The sequence below is a fragment of the Spodoptera frugiperda genome, chromosome 7 (genome assembly GCF_023101765.2).
Source record: "Spodoptera frugiperda isolate SF20-4 chromosome 7, AGI-APGP_CSIRO_Sfru_2.0, whole genome shotgun sequence".
In the NCBI taxonomy this organism is placed as follows: Eukaryota; Metazoa; Arthropoda; class Insecta; order Lepidoptera; family Noctuidae; genus Spodoptera; species Spodoptera frugiperda.
Genome location: NC_064218.1, coordinates 8676714 through 8698326, shown reverse-complemented (window position 1 = coordinate 8698326; position 21613 = coordinate 8676714). Strand labels below are relative to the sequence as shown.

Genomic DNA, 21613 nt, shown 5'->3' with positions numbered 1-21613 from the left:
TGTATGGTTTAATTGGAATAAATGATTTGACTTTGTTTTTCTATGTTTGTAAACGTACCCATGACACAGGAGAAAATCCTAGTGTAGGGGCAACATTTTTTTTAAATCAATTACAACAAAAAGTAATGATAAATAGACAACACTTAGAAACAATTACCCCCTAAGAATTATAGACGAAATTACGATACACTAAAGATTTAAATGTACACATAAAGCTTATTCATGAATTTCAGGTGTGCGGTAACCCAACCACAAGATGCGAAGGTCGGAGGGTAAATGCGGGTCATTCAGACCCTTTCAGCATTCCAGGAGGCCATTGAACTTTATCCCCATGTAACGCTAACAAGCAAAACATAATAATATAATTAATGGCGCCGACTAATAACCTCGTTAAATTAAAATTTTACATATATTTCCTGCTGACGTCATCATTTAGGATTGGATCTAGTAATACCATAATTATGTATTGAATTAATGTATCGTGTATTATCTCGTTTGCCCTAATAAATAAGTTCATTAATATCAATTATGCTGGTCCTTCCTGAACTCTTTAACCGATCTGGAAATCGGACCCAAGGACCAATGATTAGGAAATATGTGACAATATTAAGTCCATGTTATTCACGTTTCTGTAACATCAGTTGTGTCTGGTATAAGGTGAACTTACTACTGCATTTATAAACGGAATGTGTGTGATGTGTGATCCACAAATTCTTGCTTCAAGTCTGATTGTAAAGTGTATGTGAAATTATGTTTGTAAACGCACCCGCGATACCGGAGAAAATTCTATACCGCGGCAACGATTTATTTAAAAAAAAAGCTCAGAAATCTAAACTTGGTTTATTGATACCGAATTGAACACTTGACGCAAACAACTCATTTCCCTAACTAATTTCCCAATTACCAAAAATAGTAGCCACAAATTATCCTTATCCTTAAAATGAATCTTAACCTTAATTCGCTAGTACATTTTGATGACATCAGTTCAGCATGTCGCCTCACTGTCGGCCCTGCGACCTCGCACTCTGGCCCTCTTTATGATGAATGGTCCTTTTCATTATGGCACTCACCATTCTTGGAAAAAAACTAGGTTAGTACTGATAAGCGGGTAAACAAAATGCTCTCAAAGGTTGTACCATCTTTTTGAAAAAAGGTAGGAATTAATTAGCTCAGTATTTTGTTCATGATACTGCTTTCTTCTGGTCAAGTAATCTTTTTATGCTGCCGTTTATATTGTATTTATGTTTTATGCGGTTTTTTTTTCTTTACGCCTTTTTATCCCCGCCGAGGTAGGCAGAGGTTCACATTACGGCACGTAATCCCATTTTTTACCAATAGTGGTATAATTCCCATGTAATAGGGGATGAGCTTAATGCCATATACTAGGCACCATTTCAGACTCTGTGCTACTACTGAGAAATTTTCGAAAAGCTGAAAGAAACCTATAAGAGAAGAAGAGTCTTATATGATTTGGCTTAGTATAGAGTTTAGCTTCGTGGTGAGTACATTAGGAAAATAGGGATGAACTAAGCATCAACGATAGTTTTTAGCATCTTCTACCACCTTCTACATTGAGCCATCCAGAATTGAATCCAGAAATTCAGGATAAGTGTGTTGTGTTTGAGCTCAATGACAACTCAATATTAAACAGATAACAATAGGTATATTTTCTGATTTTGTGCTTTTACTAGAAATAAAATATACATTGTCTAGTTAGGTATACATCTATTCAACTAACAAGAATAGAAAACCTTCAATATTATGGATATTGGATGGCCTGAGCATAAAATCCCTTTAGAAAAATCTTCAGATAATGGACTTCCCAGGCTCAAAATGGAAGCATAAATAAAACTAAGCCTACCCCATGTCATCTGAGCTTGTAACCCTTCACTGTACTATGGGAATACTGGTGATAACCTAAGCTTTAAACAAATTGGATTTTTTTTCTGTAATAAAATGAGAATGATGAAAGTGGACCTAAAATCTATATGGTAGTAAGGTTGATTTTTTTATTGGTTCACAAAAAATGTAATGAATCATCGAAAAATTATAAAGATATAATCAACTCCATTGTTGATTACCTTTTATTGTAAATTTTTCTTCAATGCTTCCTTAAAAGAGTCTACAGACAAAAGAAATGTACCTATTATAATCTTCTGTCCTAAGGTACTCTTTACCATTTTCTCTGCATTAGGTACATTTTCTCCTCATTAATTTACTAACACAATACAAAACAAGCAACCATTAATGAGAAAACCTTTTTTTTATTTTATCTGACTATACAATAATCGATAACAGCATCACACACACCCATCAGACTCTCAACCAATACGAAACAAGAGAGTTAAATGAGGAAACCAATTAATTTACACACTCCTACTCAGTACTCAGTTTGTTCAACCTTCCTCAATTTTATCTGAAACCATGTAATTCACACAGAGAATAAAGATCGAAGTTTCTCGAAGCTTTATTTCACTAGAAGGTACGGTGAATTGATTCTCGTCAAAGACGTTACTGCGAACATTTCAACGTATCTTGATTAAATCGATGTTTGATTCAATTCTCTCTACATGCGATGTGACGGGAATTAAACTGTCTCTCTGTCAATTATTCGTATTTGTCAATCAAATTATCTTGTGTCTTTGATAATCAAGGGATAATTTTGTATTATACGTCGTACATAAATAGATTGTGATCGTAATACCAAATTATTCTGTGACTGCTGGGACATTACACATTTGATAAAGACTGGGCAATAGTGCTCATTCGGCACACATTATATTTTTAAACTGCCATCTCTAATACACTTGCCAAACATGAAGATGGAGATTATCTGTGCGTATGGTTATACGTTCCGTACGAACGCCATCAGTCAAAGAGCCATCAGACTACCACGGATGAGGCCCAGTATAGCTGATACCCGAAACTGCGGACTAGCTAGCGACTTACCGAGGCTCCGGCTCCAAGAACAGGAGTAGAAACGGGGTGGTTTTGCGTCATCCTAGACGGAAAAAGTCATTGGATGATTTTGTCCCTTAAAAAAAACAATAAGTACATTAAGATTTTGGTAAACTTTAAACCCTCTTATGATGAAGAGGAGGCCTACTACAAGACGACAGGCCTCCTTGGTATTCACGAAGGACCATTTATATTATCCTTCACATATGCAGCTAAATCACCATAAAACGTATAATGGCATCTCAAATGTAGTGTAAAAATGATATTCCTTCAAAATAAAATCAGTTTACTTATCCCATCGTACCATGAAAGCTGTAAAAGTCGTCTGAAGAAAAGGGTTATACCCTTGACAATAGCTTCATGGGGTCTTATGGTATTCCGACCGATATTATGAGTTTCCTTATTCAAGGGTTACATGGATCACGGTGTGAAGCGGATATTTTTCTAAAGTAGATTTGGCGTATCCCTATCTATTGTATTGTACCTTTTTCGATAAGTTTATTCGAAGTAAATTATTATGATTACACTTTATTTACAACTTAAAAATACAAAGGAATAAAAACTAACTTAAAACTAAAATAAAGAAAGAAAAAAAAATCTCGTTACGCGTCGAAGTACTCGTCCGCATCGCTGTCACTGGGAAACGTTCCCGGTAGACTGGCCGCATTGCCACGTTGAATGGCAATGCTTATGCTTTCGATAAGTACTTATAATTTTATTAAATGCGATTGGGTAAGGATGCGAGATGAACGATAAGAGGGTACGAAAGTTAAACATTCATAATAACCTACTCGGCGTGGTAGCCAAGCAATGGACTCCTTTGCTGGGTTTAATTTCGGCACAAAGTTGATTTTGTTTAATCTACTCAAACATGACGTCATTGCTCCAATAGTGGAGTCATTTTTCCTGATCGCAAACTCATGCAACTACCAGAAATCGAATAACTTCAGTCTGATGTTCAGCATTAGTACTTATATGTAACCTTTCGAAAAGCTCCTATTCGAAACTATGTATTAAAGTAATTATCGGAGTGATGTAGCAACACGTATTTGCTATTACCGTGCGAAGGCGTTTGATCATTAGACCGTAGAATAATTAACAAAAAGGTCAGAAGTTTCAAATTATAACCTACTAGCTTCTGTCATCGGCTTTGCCTTCGTTTCTGTAGGATAAAAAGTATCCTATCAACTCAAACCCTGTCCGTATACCAAATTTCGTTCAGTAGCATCAACGTGATTGACGGACAAACGTCCAAACTAACAATTTTTCACATGTATAAATTAGTGTGATTATTATTTTATTCAACAACATAAACTTGATTTGATTTATTCAATTGCACTAAACCAAAATTTAAACAACACCTCTTACAGACTCCGTATCTTCAATCATTAATCCGAAATCTAAGTCTTTGTAAATGATAAAGTAAGACTATCTGCCGCACTCAGAGACATTTAATGATTACTTAAACTATTCCTTAGTAACGATTTTGTATCGAAAACAATTGCTGGGAACTTAATAACTCTGAGTATGGCAGTAAGTCCATCCGCGTGTACCCAAATTCTGGTTACAAGAGAAACCTATTATTAGCCTAAAACTCTGTAATTCACAGAACCTATTATAAATTATATATAATTAATAAAAAACATACCGTCGTAGAAGTAATTAATTAAGAAGTATGATTTTTTAGGTAATCGAAGCACATAAGTACCAAAAAATTGCAACATCCACTTCTCACTCATATCCGTCAAGTAAAATAGACAAAACGACGTTTTATCCTACATTCAGTCATAAGCAGAGTTCCTTAGAGACTTGACATTCAGTGCAGGAGTGCCGTCACAATTACTCACTAATGGTACATTTAAATGCAAAGTCCAGAGTCACTCGGAGACGTGCTGCACAGCTACTGAGAATTACCTCTACTGGGAAGATATCTGAGTAATTTTAATTAACAAAACAAATACTGTCAAATATTTATAAATTATACTATTTACTTAGCAGCTAAAAACAAATAGATAATTGAATTAAGATATTTATTTATATCTTAAAAAAATATATAAATATCTTTAAAAAAAATAATGTATGGAAAAGCCGTGCTTCGGCATAAAATCTTCCCAATCCACGATTCTCAATAACTCTTAAATTCTTAACCCCTAAAAAGCCGGCTTGTAACGCCTCTGGTGTTTCGAGTGTCCATGGGCGGCGACGAGTACCTACCATCAGGTTATCCATCGGCTCGTTTATCGGCTTATACAATAAAAAAATCCAATCGTTACACTTTGTTTTCTTTCCTAATTATTATCAACTTACTATAAACGTATTCCTTGCATCTTGTCACACACAAAACAACAACCACAGCCCCCAAAACAAGACAAAGCCACGTAACAGGACCAAGAAACCAAAAAAGGAAAAATCAATTTCCATTCCTCCCCAATCACTTGAAAGCTTTAGTTTTCCAAGTGGTCCATTTCCCAACTCCCACGCAATAACTGTCTATGTTCGTCATTGTCACGTTGGGTTCAAACTTCGCAAACTGAGAGAGGTTACGAAGTTTAGGACCCGGTTTGGTCCTTCGTAATTTTTTGGTCCTTTTACGACCTTTAGCTTAAGATTTGTTAGCGCATAAAATAGTGCGGCCGAAGAGGGTGGCTATAAGGAAAAGTGTTGGAATTATTTATAGTAAAATGTGAATGTGATTGTTGGCAAATGGCTTGTTCTTTTATGTTTCTGATTTGGTGTCACTAGTGTTAAATATCGATAAATAAAATACTGACCCAGCGAACTTCGTACCGCTTTCGCGTAGCAATGATGCTCTACTTTATTTTGTATAGCTGAGCTATGTATGAGTCCCTATTCAATTTGAACTGGAATCTATAATATCCTCCATATAAAAATGAATCCATAATTTCCTGATCTCACTATACCTGAAAAGGACTTTACTAATTTAATAAAAAACAAAATATATTTTCATAATAGTGTTTATTCCATAGGATTCAATAATTTCACTAATATTTTTACAAATCGCTATTGAAGAACTTGGCATTTTTAAGTAAACACTGAGCTAAATACCACGCGCGCTCTTTATCAATTGTTGGCACATTAAAATGTCCAGCATTTTGTCCTGCAGGCGCCTTATCGGCTCTGATGACAATTTTGTGATTATCTGATGGCATGCGGTCTAATGCATTTGTGAATAATGCAACTAATTCATTGTGTTGATGGAAAAATGTTTGAAGTTGTTCATCACAATGGATCTTTTTACTGAGTTGTTGTGTGCGCAACGCTGATCGACTTCTCTTGCTGAATTGTCCATAAAATATATTTGCAAAAATGTATAGTCTTCAACAGGCACTGGCAATAAGGAACCTGTTTGATGATATATTTGAATCCCTGAATCTGCAAGAATATAAATATGTATACAGGTAATTGTATAGCAAATTGTACCACCATGTGGCTCGCAAAATACTGCCACAATACTTTACATCATTTCAAATTAAAACTACTTTTAACCTCGACATTAAACAGCCTTCCACGGCAGCTTTAGGTAGTAGGCTTTACCAAGAACATCTTGCTCATGCCACTATAAAATACAACATGTTATAAAATGTTGCTGATTAAGTCTTCGGATTATAGACTATTATTATGTATTTGACTTATTGTTTACAAAATAAACACATCACTGACTCGACATATTTTGCACCAGCTACATGGTTTTAAAACTAAAAAAAAACGTTTGCCATTATACTTACTTACTAAAAGTAGGCATAAAATTGTCTCGTATAACTTTTGTTGCCCCAAATGATGTCATTTGAAAGCAATTATTGTACTGCTGGATATGAGTCAAAAAATTAACCAATGAATGTAGTGGCTCTGGTGGCGGTACCAATGGCGTCAATTTGACTTGGCCGCTGGCGCAACACAATCCAGAGGCTTCATTTTTGAATTTCAATCCCAATGTGGACACACAATGTTCATTAGTCCAATAGCAACAATTTGCTCTGAACTGTAATCAATTGCCACATTATAACTGAATGCAGCTTTGTGGGGATTAAACACAACATTTCTATCTTGATATCGATTCAGTTCAAGTTCATTTCGCGCTTCGCGTTGCTCATCAGTTTGATTTGCTCTTATATTTCTTTGACTTGCCGTATTTCGAGTTCTGCGGCCTAAGCTTGTACGTCTGGTTGGTAGCATTGTTAAAAACGAAATTCCAACTGAAAATAAAAAGCTCTCATACATTTTCTGCATAACCATGTATACCAAATTGTAGTATTGTGTAGTCACCAAAAGTTACTAAAAATCAATATGAAGATGTGAACTTACCTTGATTAACAAACACTTATTAGCAAATAAAAATCTTCTTAGTCTTTAAAACTCGAAAAAATATTAAGATAATCTCTCAGAAATATTGAAAAATATACATTTAATTTTGCATATTTTAAAAAACGCGCAATACGAATGTCAATGTCATTCACACCAATAGACTATATTGAAAGAGCATCGTTTGTTCGAAAACGTGAATAGAAACTTTAATTTACACAAAATAAATTTCTGAACACACGCGTAACTGTTGATAATTTGTCATTATTTCTGAACGCACGCATAAATATTTGAGGAATTTCTATTAATGCTTAATGCACTTTTCAACATTTTCAATAGATTTAAAAAAAATACAGACAATTGTTTATTCACCCTTTTCAAATAGTTTATGCATAAATGTCAATCATTATTTACAGTATTTGACAGGATGGACAACAAATATTTGACATGAAATTTATTGAAAACATCTAGCTTTTGCCCGCGACTTCGTCCGCGTAGTGGTGTTAGTGGTCAAAATGCTGCCGTATGTCATCTAAAATGTGAATTACTTGAGAATATGTTACTGTTAGCATTTTTAAAGATATGTATTCCATAGAAACCACGACCGCCGATTCATCATTTTATAATCATGATGAAAAGTAGCCAAGGTTATCTATATTATTATCCTTTAATTTCCTATATATTGCCTATCAATAAAAAAATACATTGTTTCGTTGTTATATTCCAAAAAAACATTCGTGCAAGCGTAACCTCAACACAAACAGGGTTACTTTCGCATTCATAACATTAGTATGGTAGTAGGGATATTGGCGATTTAAATAAGTATATGTGTATTTAAATAAGAATCGAACGCGAGTGAAGCCACAGGCAACGTATTAACGAAAATGACGAATTTTCAAGCAAACATTAATCTCCTCTATCAAACATTCTACGCCTTCTACCCTTTTTATTAAAAAGTAGCCTATGTTCTTTCGCTCCTCATTAAGTGTCTAAATACAAAATTTCACTGTTACAGCTTTAAAAATGACGAATTTCCATATGACCATTCATCCCCTATTTTTACCCATTCTCTCCTATTTTTTTGCAATAAAAAGTAGCCTATGTTCTTTCGTTCCTCATTAAGTATCTAAATACAAAGTTTTACTGTTACAGCTTTTAAAATGACGAATTTCCATATGACCATTTATCCCCTATTTTTACCCATTCTCCGCTATTTTTTTGCAATAAAAAGTATCAAGTAAGGTCTATTCTATCTCAGTACCAAATTTCATCAAAATCGGTTCACTGGTTTAGGCGTGAAAGCGTAATTACAGACAGACAGAGTTACTTTCGCATTTATAATATTAGTAGGGATTCTGTGCTCCAAGTCTCCAACGCACACTTATCCAATAGCATTTGTTTTTTAGTATCCAATAGCATTTATCCAATATGAACTTTATCCAATAGCAATAAAGCTCAAATTGACTCTACGTATTAGTTAGAAAACGTTTGTATGGGATAAAGAAAAGGGCTGTTTTTAGGGCTTTTCCGTCAATTATTTGATATTTTCTCGCCGTAAAAACCATCCTTGAACTTCGACGAATATTACAAAAAAAGAATTGGCCAAATTGGTCCACGCGTTCTCGAGTTATGCGCTTACCAACACTTTTAGCGATTCATTTTTATATATAAGAATTTGTTTAGAGTTTCATACAGGGTGCCACGTTATCTGTTCATGAATAAAATTTCCATTTAACTTGGAAAAACTATGTAACTTTGTACTTCGTTACTGAATATCGAACCATTGGGGGAAATAAGACTAGTAACATTCTTTCCCCTGGCTTTTACCCAACTAGGTTTGGGTTGGGGGACCCAATTGCGTAAAACGACTGCCCGGTTGGTGCGAAGGCTGAGCTGGTTGCCGCATAATGTATCGCGGTTTCGTTTCCCGCACAGAGCAACTCTTTTTGTAGTCCACAAATTCTTGTTCAATATGTAAACGCTACAGACATAGCTCTCAAAATATGCAGGCTGAAGTGGCAATGGGTAGGCCACGTCGCTCGGAGGACTGATGGCCGCTGGGCCAGGAAAGTGACTGAGTGGCGACCGTCGACCGGAAAACGCAGCGTGGGCCGACCTCCCACTAGGTGGACCGACGACATCGTCAGAGTGGCGGGGAGCCAGTGGATGCAGGTGGCGGCTTGTCGTTCTACGTGGAGGACTAAGGGGGAGGCCTTTGTTCAGCAGTGGACGTCTCTCGGCTGATGATGATGATGATTATGTAAACGCTATCAGGAGCTGCAGCCAACCTAACGCGTTAACGAAGCTCCGTCTCGCAACAGAAGTGGGAACGGGGTGGTTTTTAGTCAATAAAAGTATGACACTCTCTCGCCTCACCTCAGGCAGGAGAAGTGATCGAATGGTATTTTCCACCTCAAAAAACTTTACTGTTTTTTTCTGATATGTAAATTTATGTAATGGGGCCAGTCTATGTATGTTAGGTACCTACGTGGTATAAATATTCATAGAGCAGGCACTAAGATAACAATAATTTCTGTCAAAAATGTTTAAAAATAAAAAAGGTAATTTAAAAAACTAAAAAACCCGACTGCGTTTCTTTATAATATTAAAATATTCTAGAAAGCCAGCCGTATGTGCCCTCACAAATTCTTTATATTAAGAATGGGTCCCGACTGCTTAAATTTTACGATGATTTTCTTGTTTTTGGGTTTTTTCATTTTAATATTATAAAGAAACGCCGTCGGGTTTTTTAGTTTTTTAAATTACCTTTTTTATTTTATTTTTTTTAGTTTTATGTTTTTTTTATTTTGATATATCCAGTGTCACTCTCACAGTAAATACGAATCCAACGACACCTCTCAAGTCAAAATCCATCAAGCCGTTTAGGTTAGAGAGTGAGAAATATTCGAATTTGGCGCCAAAAATCCGCCATTTTGTTATTTTGATATATCCAGTGTCACTCTCACAGTAAATACGATAACCTTCTGGCGCAGTCGGGTAATAATATGTCGTGCTCGATGTAAAATTGTAACCTAAAACTTATTGGTTTTTTAATAGCATTTTGGCATCTCCTTTATCACCTGAGGCTAGATCTCTGTTTCATTTGACAATTTCTTTTTTAAGTTTAAGGGCAAGCTAAACCTGGTTTTGCTGCTTTCTATGTACTGTATTTTGTATTATATAATGGGGCTATCATGTTTCTATTAAGAAAAAAGCCCTAATAAAAATTGAGATTTAAAAAAAAATCTTGCTCGCTATCGACCACTTCACCAACAAGCTGAAAAAAATGCTCAATTCCTTTCAAAATCTTTATTAAAATACGAAAAAGAAGCTTCTCCAGTAAATAACATTTTCTTCCATAATTGAATATAGGGAGGTCAAAGATGATGCATTTCCACGAGTAGAAAATGAAGCCGGCTTTTCCTTGAGTACTTATTATTAGCTGCAACAATATTACGATACATTTTATAACTAAAAACAACCGCTATGGCTACTTTTCTCAACAATAAAGCGTAATAAACTATCATGGAAAATGCATTTTCATATGAAATATTAAATTTTCAACGTATTTCCCTTTATGATCCTATTAGGAACTTTTCTTTTTAGGGTTCAGTAGCCAAATGGCAAAAAACGGAACCCTTATAGATTCGTCATGTTTGTCTGTCTGTCTGTCCGTCCGTATGTCACAGAAATTTATTTCCGAAACTGTTGGGCCTATATAGTTGAAACTTTGTAGGATGATGTATTTTGGTAACCACTATTTGAATTTTGAATAAAAAATATTAAATTAAAAAATTAAATTAATTAGTATTTTTTTTCAGCTAATATATCTGTGATTGTGTCTATGGATAGGTCTTTAAAAAAGACATTAAGGTTCCTACAACCACTTTCCGTCAAAATCAATCGTTTGAAAGTTCGAAAGTGGAAAAATGAGTGCCTCCCCCCCCTCTAACTTTTAAAATAAAAAAATGGTTTGAATGAGATATCACTTTCAGTTTTTAAGAAATAAAACATTTTCAAAAACCGCAAATATAACTTTGTCGTTCATACAAACACTATGTAAAACCAAGTTATTTAACAACTTTTATATAATGTCATCTACTTGCTGTTACGGAACCCTCCATGGGCGAGTCCGACTCGCACTTGGTCGGTTTTATTTATGAACTAAATTAGTATTACTCTTCACATAAATTTTCGCGTGTATACGAATCGTAAGTAGGTTCTTCTGTGCATGTTAAAACTACAGTGTTTGTTTTGCAGAGGACGTTTTTCTTGATTACCTCGTTGGTTGGTCCACAGATATCGCGGCAAGGAGATGGTGGGATGAATTCGATATCTATAACAAGGATTGGCCGTTAAATGCTTCAAACAGATAGGAATGGGAGGAGTGTAGAGACGCCTTTGCCCTGCAGTGGGACGATCATGGCTGAAATCTATATCTAGCCTCGTGGTTTGAGTATAGGAACGCGCTTATCAAGCAAAGGCTCTAGGGTTAGATTAATGTGTCTTTTTTTTCGAGTTTTCTAAGATTCTTTATTAAGTTCTTACAGTATATCTTAACACGTTAATCGCCACGTCGGACACTGGAGACCGACGCTTAGCGGAGGATTTTCCTTCAACAGTTTTCTTTCAATACCGAAACGAAACTACCTAAAACTGTTATTTCGTCACTCGACAGCCAAAGTCATGAGTCAACAAACATTTTACAACGATTTCCATAATAAACCGGTTATAATTAGATTTTTAATTATAATTATAACATTTGGTAAATAAAACTATCTGTCACCTATGACGATAATCATATTCAAACATAATTTTCATTGCCACCTTGCATCATAGAATAGACGCAATTGATAAAACACATGACAGTATTAAACATGTAGTAGAATAAATCTGTATGTTGATTTGTAAATAATAATAAATAATCTTTATTTCTTAGAAGTTAACAAGAAAATAATATGTATTGATCGTCCAATATATACTTACCTTTACAATGAAAAAAAAAGGAAAACATGCATTAAAAAACTAGGTGTAAGATACAGCTTAGGAGTCGGTTTATCATTTACTAATTCAAACTAGATCATTCAACGCATTTGAATGCAAATGCGGTACATACCTAAAATAAATATAAAGATAGGTAGGTGTGTCCTGGCGTTTGTTGATTTTGTTATTAAAAAAATCGACTTTAAAATCCAAATACTAACAACTAATATAAGGTAAAAACTGAGAGCTACGTAGCAAGTAACCGGGGCTCCAGCTCGAAAAGCAGGAGTAGGAACAGGATAGTTTTTTGTCAGTAAGAGTCTGACACTCCCTCTCGCGTCGCCCAGGCGAGAGAAGTCATTGGATGATTTCCCCCTTCAAAAAAAAGGTAATTGCATATCATAACTTCAATAAGTATCTTACATAAGCCACACCTAAACTCAGAAAAAAACAATCAGTCTATAAGATAAATAAAAAATTGAAAAATAAAATAGGTGTAAGCAACGCCTAATGGTGTAACTAGTATAAAAACAAGACCAATAAAAGGCAAGATAAAAAGGCATCTGTGTACGTCTTAAGGACAGTTACTCACCAATTATGTCGGAGGAACCATTACAGTACCTGTCCATAGAGAGATGGGGGGAGCTTCAGAGAGTCTTCAGGGAAGACTGGACAAGAGGAGTGTCTGGTTATGCCGTCTTGGACACCCAAAGACGATGGCTGGCCAAGGGGATGGAGACCAATTTAAAAATCTATTGCCCCTATGGTGATATGCAGAATGGAATGGTTGCGTTCAATGAGAAGGTAGGTCAATGCTTTTATTTTTGAGGTATTTTTTTTAATAATTTTCAGTTAAACGTGTTCAAGTACATCATTTAACCTAAATAAATTACTTTGAGATTATTTAAAATTATCGATCAGTATGTTTTAGTAATAGACCTTGTCACAAGTATAATTTTTAAAGCTCATTAAATAGATACCATGCCATCTAGCGATACTCACACGTACTAATTTTGAAGCAATTTGACTTGTTGTTACATAGATGGCGCTGAGTTTCGAGAGTATAAAAATATTTTTACGAAAAAGTAACAATCACCTTTCCTTTTTAATTTTTATATTAATAAATGCAGTAAATCAATTCTTAAATATTTATTTTTGATGATAAATTATTCCCGTACTTTACTTTTCCGGAAAAATCTGCTTTAGGACGAAATTACTTTACAATACATAATTTATTTATTTAATTTTCTGTTCCAGGATTCATATTATGAGATAATAATTCAATGTCCGAGTGATGACACGAGTAAACTAGCAACTGCATTGAGAACAACAAAACTAATTGATTGGAAGAAATCTGTGAAAGTGCCGTTCGCACCGCGCAACGTGGTGAACCTCCTTTATGAAATCATGCATGATGTTAACATAGAGGTGGAAGAGGTATTTCCCTACGACACTCATATCTTGGACACAACTGAACTGTATAAGGATATCCGGTAAGTCTATTTTTGACAGGACATACTTTTCTCCACACTAGGATTTTCTCTTGCGTCGTGCGTACGCTTACAAACGTATAATTTCACATACACATGACACCCAGACCCGAAACAACAATTTGTGGATCACACAAATAATTGTTCTGTGCGAGAATAAAACCTAAACCTAAAAACTAGCCCAGATAACGCACCAATTGCGCTGTCAATTAAACTTATTATGAGCGTTTATTAAACACATTGAACGCCGTGGTGGTCACTGGTGACCGACGTTAGCGGAGGATTTGCCTTCAACAGTTTTCTATCAGTCTGTTGACTGACTGTCAGTCAAAGACTTAAACTTATGACGAGCACGCCAACATGTGTAGGTGGAAGTGTATGTTATAGGCCTGTTTCACAATATTTAATTAAGTTGCCGTCAACTTATTTAACAAATGGTTTAAAGAGTTTACATCGATTACATCACTGAAACTTAATCAGACAATGTAGAACAAGCCCTACACTCATTTTTCCACAGTCATATCCCGAGTCAGATTTGATAAAGAAGTGATGATTCTGTTTCTTTTGATGATGATTAAACAGTCAGTCGTAACCTACATAGTTACTATTTTTTTTAAATTGCCACAGGTCGCGTACTAGGTTTTTTCTCCTGTGTCATGAGTACGTTTACAAACATATAATTTCACTTACCAAATAACACTCACCAAGTAAATATAAGCAAGTTCTGCATACCTATAGATATAAAGATCTAGTGCAGTAGTGTATCATCTTTTTTGTTAGTAATAATAAATGTTTATTTTTCTTTTACAAACAGTAAAATACAAACTTATTAGCTACACAATATGATGACGTGCTCACGTGTTGGTATAAGTCACAGGTATAAGTTGATACATACACACATATTATTAATTTGTGTGAGACTGGTGCCTAAACTAAACCGAAACCTGTAATTCAGGACACCAGGGCCTCCCCAAATTCTTTACCCATCATATTAACCAAACCTCTCATGCACTTGCAGTCTACCAGACGGCGTGACCTTCAAGCACCTGACAACTGAACACCTCAACCTCATTGACTCCACATGGCCCTACAACTACCCATCATCAGACACGTACTTCGAGTTCCTCATCAACCTGAACTACGGCTATGGCCTATATCTGAACAACGATTTAATATCCTGGGTCCTTATTAGTGAGGCAGGGACTCTGTTACATCTCTATACTGTTGAAGAACATAGGAGGAAAGGGTATGCTGAGGTTCTTCTGAAGATGGTCAGTAATGATCTGCTGAAAGATGGAAGAGTCGTCATTGCTTACTGTGTACCTGATAACTATAATGCGAGCAAGCTGTATATTAAGGCAGGTTTTGTACCCGCTGAGGATGTTACATGGATTTATTTTAGAAGCAAATAAATGTTTTTTTTTTTGTGTGGTGGATGTTTTGTTTTATTTTGGTACTAACTGGCCCGGCAAACTTCGTACTGTCTCAAAAATTTTTTTCGCAGCTTTTCAACCTTCCCAGGACTTCCTCAAATAATTCAAGACCAACATTTGCCAAATCGGCCCAAGCATTCTCGAGTTTAAGCGACACTAATAAACAGCTAATGAATCCGATAAATAGAAAAAATATTAAACACTAGCTTCTTGCGCGCAGTATCACCTGCTCTACTTGGCCGCTGTTAATCGTAGCGTGATGTTTTATAGCATACTAGCAAACTCGGCGAACTCCGTTTCGCCACCAATGTTATTTTTTTCCTGATTTTCTTTGCTATAAACCTCACGGAGCCCGAGACCTTTCCAATGAATGCAAAACGGTGGAAATCGGTTCGTGCATTCTGAAGTTATAGCGTCAGGAAGGAAAACCCGACTTATTTTTATATAATAGATAACCTTCTTCGATAAAATGTACTATTGAACACAAAAATAATTTTCCAAATTAAACCAGTTATTTCAGAGATCAGCGCGTGCAAACAAACAAACTCTTTAGCTTTATAGATTACAGTATATAAGTAGATATATCCTATTTACAAAAAAAAAATGTTTCTTATTGTGCCGGGTGTCTTATAACGCTGACACTGTTAAGTACACTATTACATAGGCGACGACTATGTAATATGGAATTCGAATGGAGCTCCATCACACACTTTATCACGTACATTTTAAGTGAATACCACAGTATTCACAAGCAATAGTTTCAACGTAACCTATGTATTCGTCCTAAATAGACCCTACATAATCGGGGTGTACCACAAACGTCTGTCTATAACATGGGTCATCCCTGTAGACCACAGCCGCCATTTTGGAATGAAAGGGTAACCCTACATCAACGGAAGGTTTGATGACCGCGGTAAAATAACTTTTGTACCAAGGAGTAAATAGTAAACTGTTGTTATTATGTCACTCAAACTCAACAAGGGGATCTCGAGATCGATCACTAGATTTGGGAATGGTGTATTATGATTACCGATTTCCTAAATTAATAGTTCAGGATTTTATAGAAACTTCATCTTTAATCAAACAACGTGTGGTACGAATTTTGTAAAAAGCAGTTTGATGTACGTAGGCACTGTAAGCATGTGATTTGGACTGCGAGCAAAAGTAACTCGCTGCCCGACCAGAACCACACCCGTTCGTACGGCGCATCGCACTCCACACACGCTTCATAGTCATCAGACCACTACAGATGGGGCCCAGTAGGGCTGATGCCGGTCGCATAGCTGCGGACTACCTAACAGGCTTTCCGGGGCTCCGGCTCAAAGAGCAGAAGTAGAAACAGGGTGGTTTTTAGTCAGTAAGAGTCTGACACACCCTCTTGCCCAAGGCGGGAGAAGTCATTGGATGATTTTCCCCCTTAAAAAAAGAGTTCATACTTAAACAAAGAACCATAAAAACATGATAAATACAAAACTATATAAGTATGTCCTTTCATTTTACAAAAGATCAGTTAACTGCATACAAAAGTATTTGTTGTATTTCAAGATAAGTATTTATCTACCTCACAATAAACAACAGACTTTATTTAAGTCTGCAATCTACGTTCGGTTTGATAACACGTGTTTAGTGCAGTGGGTAGGTAGGACCGGCTGCTGCGAAGATGTACTGGGTTTTTAAGGGGGGAAAATCATCCAATGTCTTCTCCCAACTTGGGCGAGGCGAGAGGGAGTGTCAGACTCTTACTGACTAAAACTAGGGGATAATCATCCGATGTCTTCTTCCGCCTTAGGCGATACGAGAGGGAGTGTCCGACTCTTACTGACTAAAAATCACCCCGTTCCTTCTCCTGCTTTGAGCCGGAGCACCGGTAACCTGTTACATTGCCCGCAGCTCCGGATGTACTGAATACAGCTCAATTGCTAATAGAACAAAGCTATGAATTAGAAAACCTCGATGTGATATGTACAACCATATTTGGGTCAACGTATCAAGAATAACCTACTAACATTGAACCAATATCAATGATAACTGACATAATAATATCGGTGTCGTAATTCATTTAAATATTAAAACATGACAGTGTATGTCGTTTATCTTATCATGTTTGTGTGATTGTTTATGTAGGTATCTACAATATCATGCTGGTACATAAGCCATTGGACTAATATACCCAGCCGTCCTTGTTAAATGTTACTGGTGGTAACACCGTGTGCACTATCTATATGTAAATGTTACTCTTGTCCGTCAGTTTTAACCAGTATTAAAATAATTAAAGAGCCAGACTATACATCGTCTGATCCGGAGCTGCGGATTATCTAGCGGGTTTACCTGGGCATTTTGTCGAAAAGCAGGAGTAGGAGCGGGGTGGTTTTTAATCAGTAAGAGTCTAACACTCTCGTTTCGCCCAAGGCGGGAGAAGTTATTGGATGATTTTCCGCCATTAAAAAAAGGAATCATAAGGTCTCCAGTTATCATTAACATGGGATCGTTCTAAATCATGGTCATGCGCAAGTTGTCATTCACTGCTGAACAAAATCTTACTATTCCTTGGATTAACTGCTTTTTTTTTACATTTAATGGGTCGACGTTTGGCCGCTGTCTCACCTGATGGTAAGTGATGATGCGGCCTACGGTGGAGCACGTCTGCCCATAAGCAACCTATTCACTCGGGCCTTGAAGACACCCAAGTTATACCCATCAGGAAACACGAGACTCCGGCAAGGAGTTCCACTCCCTAGCAGTTCGCACAAGGAAGCTTGAAGCGAAGCGCTTCGTGCGAGTGGGTGGGATATCTACCATGAAACGGTGACGCCTCGCCGATTGTCTTGTGGTTCGATGATGAAAATGACTAGGGGGAATCAAGTTGTGCAATTCCCCCGCACACTCTCCGAAATGTATCCGGTAAAAAACGGAAAGGCTTGCGACCTTGCACCTGTGTTCAAGGCTTTGAAGCCGGGCCTCCACAAGCGCATCATCATTGATGAGCTTCTTGACACGCCTTTCAATGTGTTCGAGCGCATCCAGCTGGTATTTGGCCGAGCCGTCCCAAAGGTGAGAACAGTACTCCATACATGACCGAACCTGCGCTTGGTACAGGCTCAGCAGTTGTTTCGGTGTGAAGAACCGTCTCACCTTCGAGAGGATACCCAACTTCCTACCAGCCAGATGCGCCTTCGACTCTATATAAGAGCCGAAGTTAAGCGTTGGCGATAGAGTTACGCCCAGAAGCTCAAGATGATCCGCTACCGGAACGGACACATTTCGGAAAGTCGGAGTCAGCGGAAATTGACTCCGTTTGGCAGAGAATAGACACGCCTGGGTTTTGGTAGCGTTGAACTTGACCAAGTTGGCGTCACCCCCATCGGAGACCGCCTTCAAGGACGAGTTCAACCGTTCGACCATGGATTCTCTTAGAGACCGGATCTATGTTCCGCTAGTCCGCGCATCGGACACATACCTTTCAACAACTGTGCTGTCATCTGCATACCCAAAGATACCGGGCTTAAGCAGGTCGTTGATGTGCATGTGCTTCAAGATAGTCAGCAGGGGACGCCCAAGTATGCCATTTGAAGATACCTAATCGAACATTTTTAGTCATTTTTAGCAAGGTACAACTACTAAACATAAAATGAATTAATCCAGTTTTCAACTACTTAATAAAGACACTAAAAATAAATAAAAATAAGCAACACCGAGCACGACAACTAGTATTAAAACGAGAGCAATAAACGCTCAGATAAAAGGACAAGTATATTTATAGTACAGCAACAGTTGCACACGAATAATGTCACAAGAACCATTGCAGTATTTGCCTCCGGAGAGATGGGACGAGCTTCAAAATGTCTTCAGAAAGGACTGGACCAGAGGAGTTTCTGGGTACACAGTGTTAGATAATCAAAGAAGATGGATGGCCCAAGGAATTAAATACGATATGCGAATCTATTGCCCTTTTGGTGAGGTCCAAAATGGAATGGTGGCGTTGAATGAGAAGGTAACGTTGTGTTATTTATCGTGGAAGATTTTCAAGTTGGTGTAGTGATTGTTGTTTTTTGTTTTTGTTTGTCGATAAGTGGTGAACTTGTGAAATTGATTGACATTGTGACAGTGTTTAGTGTTTCAATTGGGTGATTTAATTTACAGTTCTTCAATGATAAAGTACTTAAAATTAAATACTGTTTTACATATAGGATGGGACTCATAACATACTGGTAAAAAGAGAATATTGCACTTAATCTTTGTTATGGTATAAGCTGGCAAACGAGCAGACGGGTCATCTGATGGTAAGCAATCGCCGCCCATAGACACCCAAAACACCAGTGGCGTTAGAATACAAGTGCATTGCCGGCCTTTTGATGGTATCACTCCGGTCGAGCCGGCCCATTCATACGAAAGCATGGCTCTCCCGTACTTAAACTTTACTTATTTCTTACAGCATTCATTCTACGAGATAATAATTCAGTGTCCGAGTGATGACACTTCCAAACTAGCAACTGCATTGAGAACAACCAAGCTAATTGACTGGTCGAGAGCTATCAAGGTTCCATTCGCACCGTACCATGTGATCAATATGTTGAAAGAAGTGGTTCGTGATGTCAATGTGGAGATAGAGCTTATACTGCCTTCAGATACGTTTATGTTGGATACTACAACTTTTTATGACGTCAGGTAAGAAGCACTTTAAATAATCCTTAACTTGATAATCATAGAAGGCCCCGTTAGTCATTATGTCTGCAAGTGTGACTGTCGAGCTAGGGGTCTTTGGCTCCCGTTACTGGGTCAGACAGATCTGAAGCATTTTTTTTTTTAATATTGTTTGGAGTTTGGGGTTGTGGCCCGGTGTAATGCAATAGATTCACACGTGATTCATAATTATAATTGGTGAAAAGTAGGTCTTACATTGTTCATGTTGCCTGATTGAAAAAGAGTAACCTAAGGAGCTTGCTCGATCTTCTCCGGTGGCCCGAAAAGCAGAAGTAGGAACGGGGTGGTTTTTAGTCAGTAGGGGTCTGATACTCCCTCTTGCCTTGCCTAAGGCGAGAGAATTAACTGGATGAATTTCCTACTTAAAGAAAGCCTACTTGTTTGATGGTTAAAAGGTTTGACATTATGCATATTTCTCTCTAATTTCAGCTTACCCGATGGCATCACCTTCAAGCTCCTGACAAATGAATACCTAGACCTGGTGGACTCCACGTGGCCTCATCGCTACCCAACATCAGCTTCGTACTTCGAACTCCTCATCAACTTGAAGTGCGGTTACGGCCTTTATAAGGACAGGACCTTACTATCCTGGGTCCTTATTAATGAGTCAGGGAACCTGTTGCATTTATATACTGCTGAAGGTCATAGGCAGAAAGGTTATGCTGAGCTGCTTTTGAAGTTAGTAAGCAATGTCTTAATAAAAGAGGGAAGAATTGTGAATGCTTATTGTCTACTGGATAACTATAGCGCTTGTAAACTGTACAAAAAGGCAGGGTTTTATAATTCAGAAGAAATTGCCTGGGTTTATTTGAAGGCTAAATAAAGTGGATTTTGTAGTGATTGTAGTTATTTTGTGATTGTGTTCGTAGTATAGGTATTTTCTTCACCCATGATTTTGATAATTCATAGGTTAATTTCCCCCCTTAAAAATATTGGTACTTTTTCCATCTAGCTAAAGGTAAGCGTCAACAGAGCCATGTCGTAGGCATCGCACGCATCGTGCGCATTCCGTACGACGACATCGATACAATGCGGAACAGTGGAAGCAGTTGTACGAGTTTCTATACAAGACAAACTAAAATCCGTTGCGTGCGATGCGTACGCTGCGGGTTTGTGGACGCCTACCTTTATGATCCAGTAACAGTCTAATGATCTTGGTCCCGCTAATATCATCTCTATTCTTTTTTTGGCTGTCCTAAGCCCATTTGGTGTTTACGCAAGAAATATCAATTTCTCATCACCATCTTCATGATACTTTTATATTAGATATCAATAGGGTTCTCCGCAACCTACATCTATCACAATGTGTCTGATTAAAATCAAAATAGCCAAAATGACCTACTTCTCTCACCCAAGACCTTTCCATTCAAAAGTTGCAGGACAGAGGTTGCACAATGCACATTGTAACACCACACAATGCCACTGCACAAGATGCACCCACTTTTCACAATTTATATTATAAATAACCTCAAAATCAAGTCACTAATCGTCCCAACAACCATAAATTAATCAATAAAATTACAATAATAAGCTGCCAGCAGCATTTTATTGTTTTCTTGCGACTTTTACATAACCGAATTACGTATATAACGTAATCATTCACGGAATTACTCTGTATTAACATAATGATATGTTTTTATATGTTAATCATGTGGTGGCCGCAAGATTTAGTACCATTTTATACAGATTGTTGTATATAAAGATATGTCTAATGGCTGTGATGTGATG

At 37.1% G+C, this 21613-nt stretch overlaps 2 protein-coding genes and 1 long non-coding RNA gene across 3 annotated transcripts; 2 read left to right on the top strand and 1 right to left on the bottom strand.

The window, feature by feature from the left end:
* Positions 1-5917: 5917 nt before the first annotated feature.
* Positions 5918-8954, bottom strand: LOC126910874 (uncharacterized). Its single transcript, XR_007705459.1, has 2 exons — positions 6705-8954; positions 5918-6351 (listed from the first exon to the last, which is right to left on the bottom strand). It is a non-coding gene; the product is annotated as an uncharacterized LOC126910874 (long non-coding RNA).
* A 3870-nt stretch (positions 8955-12824) lies between these two features.
* LOC118266062 (uncharacterized) lies at positions 12825-15187 on the top strand. The gene is made up of 3 exons (XM_035579415.2): positions 12825-13065; positions 13519-13754; positions 14770-15187. Exons 1-3 carry the CDS (start codon positions 12859-12861, stop codon positions 15161-15163), a joined length of 837 nt encoding a protein of 278 aa, XP_035435308.2. The 5' UTR covers positions 12825-12858; the 3' UTR covers positions 15164-15187.
* Positions 15188-18933: 3746 nt separating this feature from the next.
* On the top strand, positions 18934-20726 carry LOC118266063 (uncharacterized). Its single transcript, XM_035579416.2, has 3 exons — positions 18934-19175; positions 19617-19849; positions 20315-20726. The coding sequence occupies exons 1-3, from the start codon at positions 18969-18971 to the stop codon at positions 20706-20708; spliced, it is 834 nt and encodes a 277-aa protein (XP_035435309.2). The 5' UTR covers positions 18934-18968; the 3' UTR covers positions 20709-20726.
* Positions 20727-21613: the final 887 nt, after the last annotated feature.